At 37.0% G+C, this 21,932-nt stretch overlaps 1 protein-coding gene across 5 annotated transcripts in view; it reads left to right on the plus strand.

The window, feature by feature from the left end:
- Positions 1 to 21,932, plus strand: part of CCDC102B (coiled-coil domain containing 102B) — a 179,371-nt gene that overhangs the window by 97,070 nt on the left and 60,369 nt on the right. For 2 of the 5 annotated variants that reach the window (XM_087736415.1, XM_087736432.1), the window contains 2 exons: positions 10,637 to 10,672; positions 17,946 to 18,266. The exons of 2 other annotated variants lie outside the window; for them this stretch is intronic. Coding sequence is in view for 2 of the 3 variants with exons in the window: in XM_087736432.1 (XP_087592558.1) it covers positions 10,637 to 10,651 (15 nt within the window). In the remaining variant the exon portion in view is untranslated. Of the gene's footprint in view, positions 1 to 10,636; positions 10,673 to 17,945; positions 18,267 to 21,932 lie in introns of those variants that run through there. One more of the 5 variants, XM_087736442.1, reaches the window with a different exon arrangement.

Below are 21,932 nucleotides of genomic sequence, written 5' to 3' on the forward strand. Positions count from 1 at the left end.
ATTAGCTTAATTGTCAAATAAAACTTCAGTAGGTCTATGCTCCCTTTGCAAATATAAGTAAGTAGTTAAAATGTGAGTTTACTTAACAGGTTTTTTTTCTTTTTTTAATCATTCTTTTTTAAAAAAATATTTTGGTGATAGGTGATTGGCATGTTATCGTTTTTTACTGATTAGTTCTCTTGACTACTCATGCTGACCTTTCTAGAATTTTTGTTGTAGGTTTTCTAAAATCAGATGACAATGGAAAAGGAGAGAAATGTAATATTTAATATAAACAAATCTATTTCATAATAATGGTGGGAGGCTGTTTGGAAAAAAAATTGTTCTAAAGAGAATTTTTGTTACAGTTTTGAATTTTTGTTGTTGGGGTTTTTTTAGTGCCTGAACTCTGTTAATGAAGTTCATGTATGATTGTATTCTGGGCTGAAGTTAAAGTCTGAATATGATAAGACCAAGCCCAGAGACACCAGACACTCTTCAATACTCTGCAGAATGCTTTGTCTGCTGTTGGGTTTTTTTCTTATTATATGCTTCTTCTTGGCTTATGGTTAATGTGTTTAACTCATTTTCAAATGAACAGCTTTGATTATGGTGTTAGTACATTCTGCACTTGAGTCAACTTGTTTCCATGGAAGAATAACTGTTCCTGTATATGGCCCCTATTAAACCTAGCTAGAGTGTAACAAGGCTATCAGCACGATGCAGCCAACCAGGACACAGTTTTGAAAGAATGGTTCTACTATAATTGTTGAACAAAGCTTTATTATTGACCTGCAAACAAGTTCTCCCTGAAAAATGGGATAACTATAGCAGTTATAACTGCAGATGGTACTCCTTTCATCATGTGGTGCTGATATGATCAAGCTATTCAAAAAGAAAATTTTAAAAAACATGGAGAAACTTCAATCACTTTTCTCTGAAATTGCCTTTTTTTTTTTTTTTTAAGAGGACCCAATTTGGTCTGCTCCTATAAAACATTTTCAGTTTTACTGCAGCTTTATTAATATTAGATGTCTGGATGTGCACTGTCTTTTTCCAAACTCTCAAAAAACATATTGTAATAATTTTTTTTTGTTAAAGAAAGGGTTTTGCATGTCATACATTTCATCCAAATGTAAAGCTTTGCTCTTAATATCAAAACCAAAAATAACTTAAATATCTTTATAAAAACTACATTTATGGATAATAGTAATTTACATTTCCTATGACATTGTCTACCCTTTGTTCAGCTTTTAAATGATAGCAGTTAAAAACTACCAAAAATTACCCAGAATAGAGTGAGAATAAATATGGGTGGAAATAAGACCAAATGCAAACATTCATCTTATGTTACAATTTACTCTTGGAAAGAGTGTGGGATGGACAAGAAAGAACAACATGGGTAATTTCTGTTGAATCCAGCAATAGATGTTAAAAATTTAAATTTCTTTAGTATAATGTCTACATATAATAGCCAAACAAAACCAAATAAAAAATCTCCAAGTCCCAATATATCTAGTAGGTGTTTCTCTCTCCCTTCTCTATTGTAACTAAGTTCTGAATCACTCTCTGTAAACAGACTATACAAAATATTTTGGGTAAATAGTTAAAGTAAGGTTTACTTCAAATGTCTGTCACTTCATTAATTGAATGAGTGGTTTGTTGGCTAAAATGAAGACTGCTGTAAAAATGTGACTTCTTTGAAGCCCAAAGAAGGCCTTTCTTTCTCCTTCTGCTTTCATGTTACATCACATGCTTCAACAGAAAACAAAACTGTTACTGCATCTTCAAGGAGGAATTTTTTTTTGGTTGATAAATGGAGATCATGATAGGTGCCACACAACACAAAAAGGTGTTAGGAAATTATATTTTTCCCTATCAGAGCTGTCTGTATATGTTTTTTCAACTTTTTCATAGTTGCCCAGTAGCCTAAGGTACAGACTTAGGTTATGATATGTGTGATATTGCAAAGTGGCAGATGTGAAAAAATGTCACCCATTCTGCTTAATTATGAGATAAGTTAGATTTTCTAGGTTTCCGAGATTTCCAAGAAAGTTTTCCATCTTCTGGCAGTCCAGGATAATAGCTGATACTTATGTAATGGATGAATTTCGCTTTTTGCTTTCTGATGCTTGATGTTAGAGGGTATATTTCAGTTTTGGAATGGCATTTCATTAGTGACAGCTGTCACTTAACTTTGTTATCCTTTCATATATTGGATGCAATTATAACTATAATACTTAATTGCCAGTTTTCAGTTTTCTGTTGTATTTTCATTTCTGGTTTTTTTCTATTTCATATTCATATGAGAATATTTATTAGTAGTTACTTAATAGATAGTCTAAAAGGACAATTGCTAAGTACAGAACAGTGAGCCAAAGATGTACTTCCAAGTGAGTATTTATTTTTATTGCTGTAGTAGCTAAACTCTCAGTCAAGGACCAGTGGTCCATAGTGTTCAGCACTTGTAAAACCACAGTGTATCAAATTCAGTCTTATAGCTGTTTAAAAAAGTGTGCGTTCCTCTATTGTTCTTTCCTCTTTTAGGGGACTCTTCCAGTAATCACAATTATAACATGTACTTACTGGTGTGACAGAATGTTCTGACCACTGTAAAGGTGACCTAGGCAGAAAATAGGATCTCCATTGTAACAGGAATGGTGGAAGCTATGTAGGGTTAGCAGAAATACAGCAAGTGTGCTGATGTTCTTCAGCGAATCTGTGTTAGCTCAATATGCTGGGCTCCTTCACTGCAGTACAAGTGGTTTGGGAGGAATTAGCACTTTTGCTTGAATCCTTTAAGCTCACAAACTAGCATACAAGTTCAAATTCTCACCAACTTCATTAACAATTAAATTATGAATTGGAGAAGTCAAACATAGACATGTATTTCTTTCTTCAAATTCTGTTGTGGGGGTAGAAACCAAAAGACAATAGGGTCAGGAGTAGTCGAAACCTCTTTAAACGTTACAGCTAAATGCACCAGAGCTGAGCTAGTGATGCTAATTTTTGACAGCTTTTGGGTAATGATTGATTTGAATTTAAGTAAAATGTATCTGGGTACAGATTTGCACTTACAAAGAATTACACAGTTCAAAATGAAATTACTATATTCTGGTGTTCTATTGGGTTTGCATGGCAAGGTTTTGGTAGCAGGGGGCTACAGGGGTGGCTTCTGTGAGAAGACGCTAGAAGCTTCCCCCATGTCCGATAAAGCCAATGCCAGCTGGCTCCAAGATGGACCCGCTGCTGGCCAAGGCCGAATCAGTCAGCAAAAGTGGTAGTGCATCTGTGAGAACATATTTAAGAATGGGGGGGGGGACGGGGGGACACTGCAGCAAAACAGCAGCAGCTGGAGGAGAGGAGTGAGAATATGTGAGAGAAACAACTCTGCAGACACCAAGGTCAGTGAAGAAGGAGGGGGAGCAGGTGCTCCAGGCACAGGAGCAGAGATTCCCCTGCAGTCCGTGGTGAAGACCATGGTGAGGCAGGCTGTCCCCCTGCAGCCCACTGAGGTTAACAGTGGAGCAGATATCCACCTGCCGCCTGCAGTGGAGGACCCCACACTGGAGCAGGTGGATGCCTGAAGGAGGCTGTGACCCCGTGGGAAGAGTGAACCCATGCTGGAGCAGGGGAAGAGTGTGAGAAGTCCTCCCCCTGAGGAGGAAGGAGTGGCAGAGACAATGTGTGATGAACTGACCACAACCCCCCTGTTCCTTGTCCCTCTGTGCCGCTCGGGAAGAGGAGGTAGAGAAAATCAGGAGTGAAGTTGAACCCTGGAAGAAGGGAAGGATGGGGGGAAGGTGTTTTAAGATTTGGGTTTTATTTCTCATTACTTTACCCTGATTTGATTGCTAATAAATTAAATTAATTTTCCCTAAATTGAGTCTGGTTTGCCTGTGATGGTAATTGCTGTGTGATCTCCCTGTCTTTATCTCAACCCACGAGAATTTTGTTATTTTTCTCTCCCCTGTCCAGTTGAGTAGAGGGAATGATAGAGCGGCTTTGGTAGGCACCTGGCATCTAGCCAGGGTCAACCCACCACAGGTGTGTGCATACTCTAATACAGACCTTGCTGATTTATTCCCATGTAGTTGCTTCTCTTGCTCTCTGTGTGGACACACACACACACACGTGCACATGCACACAGACACATGCACACACACACAGAATCTTTGTATTCGCACATTCCCAGAGTTCTTTGCAATGCTTGCTTGTGCTGTGGAGAGTTGTGACAGAGATAAATACAAATAGCAGTCAAATTTTGTTGCTGTTGGTTTTTTGTTGCTGTTGTTTTGCTAGATTTTTTTTCAAACAAATGTTAGTTTCACTGCAAGGGTTTGTTTTTTTTTTTTTTACACGTAGGCACTCAGCACTTCTTGGTTTACCTATAGTCAGATTATATTTGTGTTGGCTTCTCTGGTAGGTAAGAAGGATAAAAGTTTTAGTATTAGTTACTGTTTTACCACTTCATGTAAACAGCTGGCTTTTTTTGACAAAAGGATATTAGAAATGTTAAGAGGTAACAGATCTAAGACTATCATGATGGCTCATTATCTAACAATATAAATTGATATGATTGAATACCACACCTGTGAAGCAAAAGAAGGCAGCAGTTCTGCAGTTTCTTGGTATGCCTAGTATATCCAGTATACTCCATATTGCACAAAATCTTGGCAAAACTTGTGGTACTGAACTGATAAAAGTGTTCTTGCTATAATTTCCAGATTGAAAATTAGAGCCATGTTGAGAGATCATTTCTGTTTCCTCCTTCAGCTATCACTTCTAATATTATATTACCATGTGTTCGCAGGACTGAAACACTCTAGTGTGCATAGTATCACTGCATGCCAATATTCAACTCTTTCCCCATTTCTTCACTTATGGGCTTGACTTACAAAGAAGAGGTCAAGTTCTATCAACTTCAGAAAAATATCTTTTTTTTCAGTCACCCCAAAAAAACCCCAGTGTGTTCTAGCTATTAAGAAAATTCTTATTTATTTGGCTCTGAGTGAAGAACCTGAATAAATGTTCATTTATGGCTGCTTTTCTGAGAAGTGATGATCTTCTGGGATTGACATTTAGGTGATTTCCTGTGATTCTTCAAGATCTCATGAAGTTCACAGCATCTATGTAAAACAAATTTCTATTTTACTTCATAAGTAAAGACAGCTATCCTCATCTAGTCAATATTATTGCATCAATTGATACAGAATGCAGAACTGATAGTCAGAAAACTATAACCTGTTGCAGACAAATTAATGCATGTGTTGTCCTATTTTCAGCTGGGATAGAGTTGATTTTTCTTCCTAGTAGCTGGCATAGTGCCGTGGTTTGGATTTAGTATGAGAATAATGTTGATAACACACTTAATTTTTGCTAAGAAGTGCTTACACTAGTCAAGGACTTTTCAGCTTCCCATGCTCTGCCAGGTGCACAAGAAGCTGGGAGGGGACACAGCCAGGACAGCTGACCCAAACTGGCCAAAGGGCTATACCATACCATATGATGTCATGCTCAGTATATAAACTGGGGAGTTGGCTGAAGGGCAGCGATCACTGCTCGGGGACATGCTGGGCATCGGTCAGCCAGGTGGTGAGAAATTGTATAGTGTATCACTTGCTTTGTATACTATTATTGTATTATTATATTATTATCATTATTATTACTATTACTACTATTTTATTTCATTTTACTTCAATTATTAAACTGTTCTTATCTCAATCCATGAGTTTTCTGACTTTCACCTTTCCAATTCTCTCAGAGCAAGCGGCTGTGTGATGCTTAGTTGCTGCCTGGCATTAAACCACAACATGTGTTTATAGCAGCTGAACTAATTTGCAGCAAGTAAAATGTAGACATATAGAGGAATTAAAACAATTTTTAAATTATGTGTCTGTTAACATTCAGAATTCACAGACAAATTTTGTATACTATTTTTCTGCAAATCTCTTTACTTAATCATAACTTTTTATAGACACTGCTATGTGTGAAGTGCTTTTTGGTTCTGTCAGAGAATTGGACATAAGTACTTCCAAGTATCTGGAGTGAAACTTGTCAACTTTGAAAGCCATAGATGCAGTAACCTATTTCAAATCATGGCTCTTGAATTTTTCCAGGCCATTTTTACTGACAATACTATCTATACATATTTATCTGTGTGGGGGAAGGGAAGGAATTAAACCCTGGCAATACTAAATAGCTGTAGAATTCTAATTTGTGTTTGTAGCTAACTAAATATTAGCGATAGGGTCTACTTTCTGAAGGAGGGTGAATGTTTTTACACCTTAGCTCAGAAAAGATGTGGGTTGTGTAACCTTGGTCTTCTGAATGTGGGCTGGTAACAGAGCAAGTACCTGAAAAATAGAGTGTATTTAGTAAAGCCATTTACTATGTTACACCATAATAGTAGTATTTATCAGTTACTTTTAATAGACTAGAAATATTCATTTTGTCTTTCTTTCTGTTCGCAAGTTCTCTGCCTGCATGAATGCAGCTCAGGCTTCACATGTAACTTGGGATACAAATAATGAAACTCATTTCACTTAATTTAGTGGAATGGGCTATTTTAGGATACAGTTCATTTCATCCTAAAGTGGATGTCTCTCTGAAAATTTCTGTTATCCAACAAGTCACACATGCAACATAAACATAGTAGATGAGGTATGAGTGTGCAAGGTCTAGAAATGACTAGTTCACTGCACTTACAGGCTCAAAACAAATTTTATTCAGTTCAGTCATTACAAATGTCATTCTGACATATTGTTGACCATTTGGGAACTACAGGAGCTGAAAATTACAGTAATAGATGGTGGAGATGGGAATTATGGACCATTTCTTTTATATAATCACTAATGTGTTTTTTTCCAATATTAAGAAAAATTAACAGTATGGTAGTCAATAATAATTGTTCAACTTTGCAGGTGATGGGCCAGATTTCTTCAAATTTTAATTTCAGTCAAGTTTCATTTTATTTGTGTTCTAAGTGGTTCAGAGTAATGATTACTTTTTCTGCTTGCTCTTACCAGACTGTATGGTACTGCACTGTAGTGTAATGGCACCAAGCACCAAGATGATAAGAAACATAAAATAAACTTAAAATAAGCCCTGCTGTCATTCCCCCACCTGCACTGCTTTTATGATTCCCCCACCTGCACTGCTTTTATGATTTCTGACCAAGTGCCAACTTTATCACAAGGGAGGTACAGTATCATCTCAATGTACGTATACAACACTAGTGCTCAGGAGGAAATAGCAGATTGTGCACAGGATTGGTAGGAAAGCACAAGATGATAGTGATAGCTAGATAGTTCTGTGGTCTTTCTGCTGAAAGGACTATTCTTTCTTTGTCAGTGTCTGGAACAAGGAAATCACCATGTTGTGATAAACTGTGGCAGTGACCTTTGACAATTTACACCAGCTGCAAATATGTCACAGTGTTTTGTTTTTTAAATCCCATTATCTTTTCCAAATAATCTCTGCCATTGCTTACATTCCAAATACAGAAACATACTTGTTAGCATAAATAAAGTAGGAATCTTTTTAAATAAGTCTTAAATAAGTCTTTGTCTCTGAAAGGCTTACCCTAGAAACCTAGATAATATAGCAAATGTGGTCAGATACAGATTTCAAAAAAAAACAATATATGTTTCAGTTATGTGCTATTATACAGTGTCTTTGTCCATACATATTGGGAAATGTTATAATGCTTTTTTTCCCAGCAGTAGTTGGATTTCTTCCCATAACTCTAGATAAGGTCTTGGGTTCTCATTTGTATTTTTTTCTGTTCTTAATTAAAAGTAGCCCCAAAATCTGCAGCATGCTTACACCAAGTTAAAAAAGGAGTATCAAGAAAAAGTAGCAGAACTTATATTGATATATGCAAGCAAAGATGTAAGCAGCATGCAACTGAAGATAAAATACTGAGAATTCTTAGGAAATCATAGGAAGCTAAAACAGTCAAAAGTTGAGGTCAGTCAAAGTAGAAGTGACCAGTAGTATACTATTTTGTCAGCAGCAGTTGACTGGCATATGAAAAAATAATACTATTAATTTTTCAAATTTATATATTTATCAGAAATTAATCAAGATTTATACTCTGAATTTAGACAAGGATCAGTCTAATCCACTGTTGATACTGTTCTTTCTATATCTCTCCTCTATACACATATTTGCTTTCCTACCTCTGTGTGTGTTTGTATGTATAAACTTTGAAACTTTTGTCAATGTTTTTATAAGTCATTGAGACTACGACAGAGTAATTTATAAAACACTGCATTGTTTGGTGGTAAAATATTAATACATGTTTTAAAATGCAGTTAACTAAGTTTCAACAGTCATGTTAGCATAAATTAAAACAAGTTGATTTTTGCTCAGATCTCAGAATGATTTACTTTGAAGGGGACTGAAGGAGTCATAAATTAAAATTGTTAATGAGATGTGAATTAAACTAAATTTTGGTAACTAGAAAATGGTATTGGGCAGAAACAATTTTAATTAACTGTAATTGTAAATAATTTTTAGCTGTTTCTTTAAATTCAGGTTTAAGATACTCATGAATATTTAATTTTATACTTCCCTCAAAAGAAACATTATGAGAAAGAGAGATTAATCTTTTCCTTTAAAACTGTATGTGCCAGGTATGTGTTCTTCCTTCTCTGTCTGTCCTCTTTCTGAAAACAGTCCGGCTTACAAAATGCTTTCTCACCAGTCTCAGAGTAAATTTTTTTTTTTTGTTAGTAAAATATTCTTAGCTCATGAAAGTAGCTGCCTTTCCCATTCTCTGCAAAATGGCTGGACTTACTTACATTATTACACTTCATTTCAAGGATCACTCTTCCTCTAGAAGTGCATAGAAGTCACATATTCGCTCTCTTCTGATTTCATGGAAAGGGGCAGACAGAGGTGAATTACTAGCTGCATTTTGAAACCTATAAAAATCATAGTCATAATATAGTGTAAAGAAGACGTCTCCTTACCATTCACCTTTGAGTTTTTCTTTCTTGTATAGAAGTGTGTAAAGATAAACATTTTCTTATTAAACAATATGACTCTTATAAAATAACACAATGTGTAATAACTCAAGTGAAGATGAACTAAAAAAGAAGTTCTTTCCTTACCCTGAAGAATAAGTGGGGTTTTTTTCCTTCCGCTTTTGTTAGAAGGTTTTTCATTTCCTGTGGTTGACTTTCTGATCGTCAAATACACCCAAAGACCAGACCCGAGCAAATGGATCTAAAAGAAAAGATAGGAATGGTAGGATTAATAGGAAAATACAGGATGATGGTCATTGATAGGTTTTTTTGTTTGGTTGGTTGGGGTTTTTTTAGAGTTCAAACTCTTGCTATATATATTCCTGTTTAAAAACTTCAATTGTACCACTCTAGCTGGAAAAACTGAAATTTGTATCATAGCTTGCTTGTTGATGATCTTTCTTAGTTCTTGATCTGAACCTCACCTCTGCTTTAACAGGTGACCCAACAGCTTGCTTGTAGATTAGTTGCACACATGCAACTGCTCATAACTTTAACTGTCACAGGCTCCAAGTTATTTAAAAATCTGGGTAGCACATCAAGAATCACAAACTATTGAGATACAGTCAGTAGGGTTATCTTTCCAGAGATATGCTCAAACATTTTTTAATGATAAGGGTGCATGATCAAAAGTGTTTTGAGACCACTGGACTAGACCATCTCCAGAGGTGCCTTCCAACCTCAGCATTTCTGTGACTCTGTGGTTCTGAAATTAATTGGCACATCTGCTAGAAGTGTCAGCAAAGGGTTTATGTAAGGAATTAATACAAAATAATTTAACTTCCTTTACTAAAATATACAAGTTACAGTATTGTAAGGGGATTTTATAAAACTACAGCTCATCTTGAACCTTTTTTGTTGTGTGAAAAGGCAGAGTTCAAGTCCTGATGTTGTTTACCTACTGAATTCTCTGATACTTAGTAAATATCTTCTCTCTGAGTCTTTCTGGGGTAATAAGCAGAACAAAGGAAAAATGCCTCCAGTAGTGGAATAATATGTTTTCCGTTATTGTTTTAAAAAAAATCTTGTATATAGAGAGAGATACCTTGTATTTTTAGAGAAAGTATCACATTTACACTTATGTTCTTTTCCCTAACGCAGCAGTTTATCAGTGATTTAACTAAAGTATGAAGATCCTCTTTTCAGTTTAAATCTGAGTGGTAGGAATAAAGGGAGAAGACTAAATGCTAATGCAAGTTTCTTTAGATAGCACTTAACTACAGTATGTTCACTGTCAATATACATTGCACAAAAGAATTGTATTTAACACTACAGGCAATGTCTTTAACACACCACAAAAGTGTAGTTTGTTGTTTTCTCTGTTTCATTTGCCAGGATATTATCCTGTGTATTCAGACGAAATGTGCAATGTGATTATGTGTATTCTCAGACTCATAGGAAGATGGAAAGTTCTCAGTCTTTCTGACTGCTACTTTTTATTTTAGTATATGACCCATATTAATTTTCACTGGCCTTCTTAGGAGTACATTTATATAGTCATAGCCTAACCTAGCAGGTTTTGAAAGGACGTTTGACATGTAGTTAATGCTCAATCTGATTTATGCAGATTAATGCAGCAATCTGAGGTGCTGTCAAATTTTCTCATTATTTTATGTACTGTTTAGGACATGAATCATTGAAGTGATCAAGTCTTTTCTCAGGTAAGTGTGATTCCAAACACTATTGTCATTGAGTTGATAGTAAACTCTCCAGTCTTGAGGATAAAGGGGTTCATTTTTTCTTTAGATTTGTTATTCTCAAGTGAAATAAATTTTACAATGTGTGGTAATGATATGTAGAACTTTCAAGCTTTGTATGTGAAATCATGTTTACATACAGCTCTAGATAATGCTGCAAATACTAATATTACCTTGTTTGAAACAAGGTAATAGCTGATTATTATAATATCTTCCTGTACAATGGAGTAAGTTTTCTTTTTTTCCTATGGTTATAAATGTTTAGATTCTAATCATGTGGTTGTAGATTAACTTCTTTATGATGAATTAAGAAAACTATATTTTTCTCATGAGAGATGAGAAAGAGATACTCCTTTAAAGATTCACATCAAATATTTTTTGATGTATAAAAACAGACACAACTAGAATATACATAATGAACAAGGTGTAAGTAATACCAGTTATTTTTAAACAAATAGAATGTTTTATCCCCAAAACAACATAAAATGAAGCTCTTTAGAAATGAAGAGAATTTTGCTGCATGGGCCCTGATGGGATGCACCCATTAGTGTTGAGGGAGCTGGTTAGTGTCATTGCAAGGCCATTCAATAATCTTTGAAAAATCATAGTGATTGAGAAAGGTGCCTGAGGACTGGAGGAAAGCCAATGGTACTCCTATCTTCAAGAAGGGCAAGAAGGAGGACCCAGGGAACTACAATCCAGTCAGCCTCATCTCGATCCCTGGAAAGGTGATGGAGTAAATAATCCTGGAAACCTTTTCCAGGCACAAGGAGGACAAGAAGGTCATCGGGAGTAGTACACGTGGATTCACAAAGGGGAAGACGTACTTGACTAGCCTGATGATCACCTTCTGTGATGAAATGACTGGCTTGTTAGATGAGGGTAGAGCAGTGGATATTGTCTACCCCGAGTTCAGGACGGCTTTTGACACTATGTCCGGCAAGATCCTTGTAGAGAAGCTGATGAAGTATGGACTGGATGAGTAAACAGTGAGGTGGATTGAAAACTGGCTGAATGGATGTCCTGAGAGGGTGGTGATCAGTGGCATGAACTCTAGTTGGAGGCCAGTAACTAGCAGTGTACCCCAGGGGTCAATACTGGGTCCAGTCCTGTTCATCATCTTTATTAATGATCTGCATGATGGGGCAGAGTGTACACTCAGCAAATTTGCTGATGACACTAAACTGTGAGGAGCGGCTGATCACCAAAGGGTTTTGCTGCCATCCAGAGGGACCTCAACAGGCTGCAGAAATGGGCTGACAGGAACCTCATGCAGGTCAACAAGAGAAGTGCAAAGTCCTGCACCTGGGGAGGAACAATCCCAGGCACCAGTGCATGCTGGGGATCAACCAGCTGGAAAGCAGCTTTTCAGAAAAGGACCTGGGTATCTGGTAGACACCAAATTGAACATGAGCTAGCAGTGTGTGCTTGCAGCAAATAATTTTAATAGCATCTTGGGCTGCATTAGGAGGAGTGTTGCCAGCAGGACAAAGGAAATGATCCGAGGACATGGTTTAATGGTGGACTTGGCAGTGATAGGTTAACGGTTGGACTTGATGATCTTAAGGGCCTTTTCCAACCTTAACGATTCTATGATTCTGTGATTCCCCTCTACTCAGCTCTGGTGAGGCCACACCTGGAATACTGGGTCCAGTTATGGGCTCCCCAGTACAGGAGAGACATGGACATACTGGAGAGAGTCCAGCAGAGGGCCACTAAGATGATGAAGGGACTGGTGCATCTTCTACCTGAGAAAGGGCTGAGAGAGCTGGGACTGTTTAGCCTGGAGAGGGGGATCTCATCAATGTATAAATACCTGAAGGGAGAGTACAAAGAGGACAGAGCCAAGCTCTTTTCAGTGGTGCCCAGTGACAAAACAAGAGGCAACGGGCATGAACTGAAACACAGGAGGTTCCCTCTGAACATCAGGAAACACTTTTTCATTGTGAAGGTGACCGAGTACTGGCACAGGTTGCCCAGGAAGGTTTTGGAGTCTCCCACCTTGGAGATATTCAAATGCCTTCTAGACACAGTCTTGGGCAACCAGCTGTTGAACAGGGGGTTTGGACCCTATGGCCTCCAGAGGTCCCTTCCAGCCTCAACCATTCTATGATTCTGTGAAGGCAAACTCTAAGGTGACTAGAACCAGGGTCAGAACATTAAACAATTATTTGTTTTCCAGACTGCTTTGAGTATTTCACAAGGACTAGAAAAAGAACTTTTAGTAATATAGAGTAAAACAGTGTATTAAAATTCATACAGTAAAACAGAATGATGAGATATGCTATGAAGATAACACAGTTCTAAATTTTAATTTTGTGGATATAAAATATCTCTTAAATTAGCTTCTCAGCTAACATGTTGTGTCCTCTGGAGGTTAAAGTAGAAAGAGTGGAAGAGGAGCTATATCCAATTGGCAGTCCAAAAGGAAGGTGAAAAGCAATCAGCTACAACTAGCTCCAACTTGGGCAGGAAGAACCTGTCAAACATAGTATGGTTCTAGATATTGGGTTAATTTTGTGAGTATTAGGATCTGAACCTGAGCAATATGCAATGCATGTGCATATGCATATGCAATGACAGGACTGTCTTCATATAAAAAAACATTTGAGAAAACAGAGTGGATTATATAAGAAATATTTGCTTGTGGGTCTTATTTCATTCAGGAATCTCATTGATGGGTTTTGCACTACAGTTAGTTGAAGGGTGAGTAACAGCGTACTCCCTTTCTCACCTTCAACCATTTCTTTTCAAATGCCTCTCACAGCTCCTGTACTTACACAAGCTGCAATCATTAAACTGAGTTGTGCCTTTTCTTTTTGCAGATTAGCAATTTTTCTAAACAGGTTTTCAATTTGATGATCACATGGAACATTTCAAGAAAAAAAGCCTGTTAACCTTTCACTGAAAAGCAAAGAAAAACTTCCAACACCATGGCTGTTTCCTTTCCTAGCTGTATTTGCCTGCTTTTGATCTCAATTCTGCTCCTCACTGTGATAAAGAGCCTCATTTTTCTCTCCTACACACTTTATCTCACTCTATACTGATGTCTTTGTAATGTATTGTTAAAATAGTCCATTAATTTTAATTTCTATCAAATCTACATGTCTTTTAAATGATAGCAGTTTGCAGATACTAGTGATGCTGATTTTATTCATTCAGTTCAATAGGGTTTATTAAAATCTCTTTAGACTGCCACCTTGAAGAACTATCAGAACCAGGTCATTCTCATGCATTTGTTCACAAACACCAGAATATAGGTTGAAACAGGTGTGTAGAAATCCTGATATGTAAACGGTTCGCCTAAGATTTGTATAAAATCTTCTCATGTGGTAGCATGTATGTTTGTTTTAAGCAATGTTGATATAGTCTACTGTCAAACAGCAGACAATAATTGTAAGAATAACTGTTTCAACCTTTCATGTTGATGCCGCTCAAGTGAAAAAATGGGCAAGAAAAGTTTTTGGTTTTGGTTTGGTTTTTTTTTTTTTTTTCTGGGAAAAGTCATAATGTAAGAAGACTTGTGGATAATGCAAATAGAAGAAATAGAAAATGCCTCAAAGCCAGTTCCTTTCCATGAACTCTTCTTCATTTACTTGATCTATCTTCAGTGAAATGAAATAGTTGATAAACACGGAATTAGGTAAATGTAGCCCCTTCTTTTGATCATAGAATCATAGAATGTCCTGAGTTGGAAGGGACCCACAAAGATTATCGAGTCCAACTCCTGTCTCTGCATAGGACAACCCCAAAAATCACACCATATGTCTGAGGGTGTTGCCCAAATACTTCTTGAATGTTGTCAGGCTTGGCGCCGTGACCACCTCCCGGGAGAGCTTGTTCCAGTGCTCCACCACCCTTTGGGTGAAGAATCTTTTCCTAATATCCAACCTAAACCTCCCCTGGCATATCTTCCTGCCATTCCCTTGGGTCCTATCATTGGTCGTCAGGGAGAAGAGATCAGCACCTGCCCCTCCTCCTTCCCTTGTGAGGAAGCTGTAGACCGCGATGAGGTCTCCCCTCAGTCTCCTTGTCTCCAGGCTGAACAGACCAAATGACTTCAGCAGCTCCTTGTACGGCTTCCCCTCCAAACCCTTCACCGTCTTTCTGGCTCTCCTCTGGACACTCTCTAGTAGCTTGGTATCCTTTTTGTACTGTGGCGCCCAGAACTGCACACAGTACTCAAGATGACGCCGCGCCAGTGCAGAGTAGAGCAAGACAATCACCTCCCTCAACCGGGTAGCAATAATACAGTGCTTGATGCACCCCAGGACACAGTTGGCCCTCCTGGCTGCCAGGACACACCGTTGGCTCATGTTCAACTTGCCGTCGACGGATGGGGCAGACATCAACAAATCAAGAGAGATTTGAAAATGACAGAATGGCAGGTTAGCATCAGAACAAAACATATAGCTAAAATAACACATCATCATAATTGAGGTGTTTCAATACTTATTGTAGATGAGAAGCATCTGGAAATTGTTTGTTTCAACCATGTTAGTCCAGATGAAGGTTAAATCAATAAAATGCATGTGTTTTGAGGTATGACCAGCACAAAATGAAATAAAAAAAAAAAATGTAATTGAACTGCAAGTGGTATCAGTAATTAGTGATTCATTTTAAAACAGTATGGTCTACAGCGACACAGAAACAAATGACACAGAGTGCATTCAGATTGATAAGTACATAAAGGTGAAGCCTTGGAGCCTCCAATTGCAAATGGGATAATGAAACTCCTGTTAGGCAGGATCATGACTCAGGTTTTTCACACTTTGGTATTGATTACAGTTTGTTTGCTAGATATAATGGCTCCAAAAGATAAACAAGAAAAGAAGGACAGACTAAAGATACAAATTATTTTGGCCTGCAGCATGCGAGGAGGAAGAGTGCAGCAGACTAACCAGTGACAAGTTTGAAAAAACAAAACAAAACAAAACAAACCACAGAAAGCACAAAAAATTCTCTGCTAGTGCAAAATCTTGTGGACTGATGGACTGAACTCATGTCCACCATCTTTTATACCTGGCACTAAGGAGATCCATTGATCAGGATGTCCAAACAGAAATAAAACAGTGTAGCATTTGGGGATCACCCAGAAGTACTGCTCAGGGAGGGAGAGCAACAGATGATGGTGATAACACAACATGATCCCATGCCCTGGCAAATGTATCCACTGCTTCTCTCACTACTACAGACTTAGGCTTCAGGGAGTGCCTGTTTCTCCACACTAGTGCCAGGATCAGGACTAAAGGTGCTGGCAGCCTCACCTTTGGGAGGTATACTCTATATACTCACTGTAGCACCTGGAGAGACAGCTTCGTGAGGTGAGAAGGTTTCCACCATCTCAGGGATGAAAAACACGCAATTAAGCTTTCTTAATGAACTAAAACGTAAAACATTCAAGATGTGTAAATTGACCAGGTCTACAAAGGAGGAGTCGTAAAACTCAGAGAGCATGCACTTTCTGATAGCAGGAGCTTGTGACTTCTGCCAGCAGAAGGAAGGGTCTCCATCTCCACCTGGAACTGTTCCCCTAAAAGATTCAGGGCCAAATGAGTAATGTTCTGCTTCACCTGATGCTCCCAAGCAGTGACAAATGTGGTCATCTTGGGCAGCTTGGGGTGCGGCTAACATGATCTGACTGAATTCAGGATTTGCAGGAAGTCTTCCAAGGTGAGCAGAAGAGTTCAGACTCTTCCAGTTTCCTAACTGGATTCCAGCTTGTTTAGGAAATTATAAGGTAAAATCTTCTGGGAAACTACCATAAAGGGAAGAATGCCCAGGGGAATTGTTTGAGTTCTAGAGAAAACTTACTGAGTGCTCAGAAAAAAAACCATCCCCTTGTGCAGGAAGGCTGAAAAACTTGATGGAAGATGACATAGCCTTCTTAATGAACTAAAACGTAAAGCATTCAAGATGTGTAAATTGACCAGGTCTACAAAGGAGGAGTCATAAAACTCAGACACTTAGAGATAAAATTAGGAAAGAAAAAGCCCATCAGGATCTAAAACTGGAAAGGAACTCAAAGGATAACAAGAAGGGATTGTAGCAGCTACCATTCAGAGAAAATGTGGGCCCACTGCTGAATGGAAAAGACAACTTAGTGACCAAAACAAAAAAAAAAAAAAACCAAAAACCAACTGAAGTGCTTGCTGCCTTATTCATTCAAAATTTGTATCTGTGAGCAAAATCAAGTACAAGTGGAAGAAGACATCTGAAAATTAACCACTAGGAAAATCATTTCACTGTCAACTGGAAGATAAATGAAAGTTTTGGTAATAATTTGCCTAATCTATAAATCTTTTTTTTATATCTTATGGGCATTAAACTATGTAACTTAGAAAACATTGTAATAAGACCATGCTTGTTAGTACACTTTAAGGATTCTTTGGACTGTCTAGAGTGAAAAGATGTGCTTCTTCTGAAGGAGGGCTGGAGAAAGTATCTTGGCAGTCCATCTTAATAATATTGGCCAGTAAAAAAGGAGGAAGAACAAAAGATAAAACACAATAATGTGGAAGGAAAAAAGCAATATTAAAAATGCTGTAGAAGTAACAGAAAGATTGAAGGTTACTTTCTGATCAGCTGAACTTGCCATAAAGTACAGTTAAGAGTTTGGAGCTACAAAAATTCTTCATACTTATTTTTTAAAGAGTTTAGAAGAGACCTGTCCTTACCATATGTGCCTTCAAAAAGTTTTTTTGGTTATTTTTTATGGCAAAGATATCTAGAAGAAGCATATGGATAGTATCTGAAGGACTAATCTAAATTATACTTTCTATACTGCAATATTTATATTTGACTGAGTCTATGTGACTAATCTAGCTGATTGATTACTGGGAGCAAATGCAGTTTTTTCTAGTTTTTAAGTGACAAAGTCTATGAAAGGAATAAAAAGTTCTCTTTTTTTTCCTTATTCCTTTTTAGTAGGATCATAGAGTGCACTAATATACTGTGTAAATGTGTGATAATTGTCCAAAACCAGGTACCCAGTTTCAATCCAGCAGATTTATAAGTTTGTTGCTTGTGCTGGTAAAGAACAGACATGATAATGGCCCCACATCTCTCACAATGATCTCTAACACATAACTCATATAGCCAAGAAAGCTGATGAATTCTGAGGAGAAATTAAATGTACAGTATCATGCTAGCATTTATTTGAAAGGAAGACAAATTCTCAGACCAACAGACTTGAGAAGATAAATTGTCAGACTTTTTTCCCATTTCTTTTCTGCAGGATTCCGGGTGACTTTGAGTCTGCATAACAGGTTCAACAGGAACTTCTCTGCACATTCGTGATGATAATAAAGGGAAAATAATTTAAAACATGATATCCAAGCATAAGAAATTATTGAGTGGTCTTAGGCATTACTAAGCATTTGATTTTAATAAATAATTCTGTTAGCAGAATATTTGGCCATCCATAAAGCTCTTAGGAGCAATATTGTTCCTGCAAAGGAAGGAAAAAAAGGATGTCTATACCTGGAAGGATATAAATAAATTGTTACTATTCTAGAGTGAGATCTTGTTATGGGTGAAAAAATGAATTACCACTGTTTCTGTTCTTAATTGCTTTTCCTGAAAATAAGTAATAATGTCTTTCATACCTCAAGAAATAATACCCCTCATATTTAGCTCAATATTTTCCAAGTAAGCCTTCCAAGGTCTAATAGCAAAATACTCACAGATTTATATTTTTATCTTTCGCTGACTTCACTGACTATTGCAACTTTACACCCCCGACATTTTAAGACAAATACTAACAAAAAATGGCTCAATGTATTTATTTCTGTTCAACAGTTGCCATAAGGTAGACTGTTTTAATATATGCTCACTGTGGTATACAGTTTATCTAGTTCCTTCACTATTTCAAACACAAACATTATTCAGGTGTGTGTAATAAGAGTGCACTGTTGTATATGAACAGTTTTAGATTTTGTTTTTATGGTTGGTTGGGTGAAGGTTTAAAATAAGCTTGCTATCACGGTCTAAAGAGTAGTTACATGGAAAAAGCAAGGTCACCCCCCCTTGCAAAAGTCTTTCCCATAAGAAGGGCCACTTTTGTCTGTTTGGAATTAAAATTTATCTTCCATTTGTTGAACCATGAGTCCTTCAAAAGAGTATGAATTCACTTGACAGAGTGAAAGGCAAGAAGTTTAAGAAAGAAAATAAACTTCAGAGATACATTAAAAGTAAGATTAATCAAATATTTTCATTAAATTATGTTTTAGATAAATGCTGTAAAAACTTCTAAGAGACATTTCAGGTCATGGATGGCACTGGTATGCAACAGATGATAGGGCACTGAATTAAGGCTCAGAAACCTTGAATTCTCATTCTAGTTCTGCCACTGAGGTGTTATGATGTCGAGTGAGTCACTTCTCCATGCTTTGAATTGACACTCTTTAAAAAAGAGATAATTGCCTATGTCTTCTGTGTCAGATCTTTTCTGATATACTGACATTTTTATGATGTACCATGTCAACTGGCTGCAAACCATGGGACAAAACCAATTCATAAGTAAAAGATTACTTTTCTTTCAGAATTTTAATTCTCTGAAAGAAGTATTATCAGTCTAAAATACAGACCATTTCAGATGTGATACCTGGTTCTCCTCCCCCATGCCTCCAGCCTGACAGATCATGTTCTAAGCCGTTTGTGTGGCAATAGAAGTTTCTTACTGTTTAGAAGATCAGGAGGGTTTCTATGAGAGTCAGCTGTTTAAAGATAATCTGTCGAATGTCTACTCCTTCTTTAAAAGGTGCACAGATCCAAGGTCCTGACCACTTGCCGTGATTAAGTCCCATGACTCAAAGGGTTTAACCAGTGTTGAGGCAAACTCTGCCCATTGATTTTAGTGAGATTATATGACAGTAACAGATGGCAGAATTTGTCTTCTGTTTCCCTGTCCTCCTTCCAAATTGGGTAATTACATTCTACATAACTAGTTATGTACAGTTTCAGTTCAACTCAGTATTTTTCATTCCCTACATTGCTAAGCAGCCTTCATATTTGAGGAACCTGTATTTCTGTTGGATGTGTTGTATAGATTATATTTTTCTATAGTTAAACCAGTAATTTTTATTTGTAGCAATGCAGCATACTCATGCTCATGTTATTGCTAAGAAACTGTCTACACAGAAGCAAAAACAGTGCAGATCTTGAGGATCTTAGAGTCTAATTAGTTTGTTACACTTCTAATATATTAAAGTCTGTTTGGGACCTCTGTTTATATAATGTCAAATTCATTATCACTGTAACAGCCACCACTTCCAGTCCTGCAACCCAACTGAATAAGGGATGCTGTACTTTGTAGAGGAACTTAAATAAATCATCTTGCCATCAAGTAACATTTATTTCATCTGGAAAAAAAAAACAGAAACCAAAACACAAAACAAAGCAAAAGAAAACAAAACAAAATCCTTTTTGTTGACAAAGTAGTATTACGTTCCAAAGTGTATTACTATTGGCTTGTTTCAGTCCTTTTGTAATTGTGGTTAGGAGCAGCAGATGCAAACTAAGAAAATTCTGATCTAAGGTCTACCCTAAAATGTGATGGGAAAGCAATATCCAGAATAAATCATGTAAAGAAATGAGAGTACAGGAAATTAATATCTCTATGTGCAGAAAAATTTACACATTTAAGCATAGGCTAAAAAAATACTTGCAAAAGTAGTTATAATGATTGCAAATCTTACTAGAACTAATTCTAGATTTAGTGAGAGCCTTGATCTCATAGCTATTAATGTTAACTCAGAAACATCCTTTTCAGAGTCCTTGAAGAATTCCCACTCCTCCTCCTTTAATCCCTGTCATAGGTATCAAAAAAGAATTTTCACTTAAAGGTGAAGATTTTCACCAGATATTAGGCTAATGATACTGTTTTGAGGTGTTTACCATTTAGTCTTCACTATTTGACTGTAAACATAACCTTAGTTTTAAATTAAATTCAGCAACAGTGAGATTCCTGTATCTTTCTGTGTTCTCATGAAGCCATACTGAGATCTAAGATTTTTGGATTTGAAGGCTTACAGTTCCAATAGATATTCCAAGTGATTTAGAGTCCATCACATTGGAGTACTTATCAGCTTTTCCATTTTCTGTGTATTTATATATATTTTTAATTCGTACCCTCTTAACATCATCCATCATTACAAATCGTAAAGTATGTATCCCACCAAAAGCCCCCAGGTTTAACTTTTACATTTATTTGATGCAATCAGTGTAGTTCTACATATGATCTCATTAAGATATTGAGAGTGACTACATTCCTTTCTTTGCAGCTGAAGATTCACTGTAGTAAGGAATTAAGTTATCATGTATCATACCCATTAAATCCATTTATCTGAAGCTACTCAGAAATTCACAACATCAGGGATTTCAGAGGTCATGATTAGGAAAGATAGTTACGTATCTTCAACTTTCTTAATTACTCCATTTTTAAAGAGCTTTATTCTCTTGACTCCTTTACTGTGACTAAATCACCTGGCTGGGACATGTTTTATTATTTCTTAGGGACTATGCTAACACAGCTCATTTTTGTGGCTTTTGTTTGCAATAAACTTTCTGTTAATGATACTTAGATCCTCCCAGATAAGATGTTATTCCAATGTGAATAGAACTTATAGGAAATGATGCAAGCGTGCTTTGGATGAAATGAGCTATTTGCGGTATTTTGCATACAGTGAAACTCCCTATGTGCATTATGTGTAGGAGGAACTCTCTTGTACACTGAAAACTCATAAAGAGAAGAGAATGACGGATTTCTCCCTCTACCAGAATGCTAGCCATTGTCACTAGTGTTACTAGTTATTGCCAGCAACATTCATGCAGACTTGGTGAGGGATATGAATTGCACTGCTAATTCTTGGGAGGTAATTTGAGAAATGCAGACGAGCATATGATCTTTTAAACTGAAGACTTGTCCATTACATCTAGACATGAAACAGGAGGGCATCAAAGTGGTAACACTCAGTCTGTTTTGTGTTCCCTCCAATTTGAGTGTGGTGAATACCATACCATGTCAACTGCTAACATCCCAAACACTGCTGTGAACAGTTCTCAGAAAAACTTTTCTTTGTTTTAAAGTCTAGGTTGCCCATGCTTATTTCATTTGTTTTCCTTTTAAATAAATTAGTTTCACTTTTCTGAGAAAACTACTGAATAACACAAATGATTCCTTTCTCTCTCCCATTCAGAAGCTGCCTGTTTATTGTTTTTGATT

The sequence above is a fragment of the Nipponia nippon genome, unplaced genomic scaffold, assembly GCF_047370975.1.
Source record: "Nipponia nippon isolate SJK-2023a ecotype South Korea unplaced genomic scaffold, ASM4737097v1 scaffold_1, whole genome shotgun sequence".
In the NCBI taxonomy this organism is placed as follows: Eukaryota; Metazoa; Chordata; class Aves; order Pelecaniformes; family Threskiornithidae; genus Nipponia; species Nipponia nippon.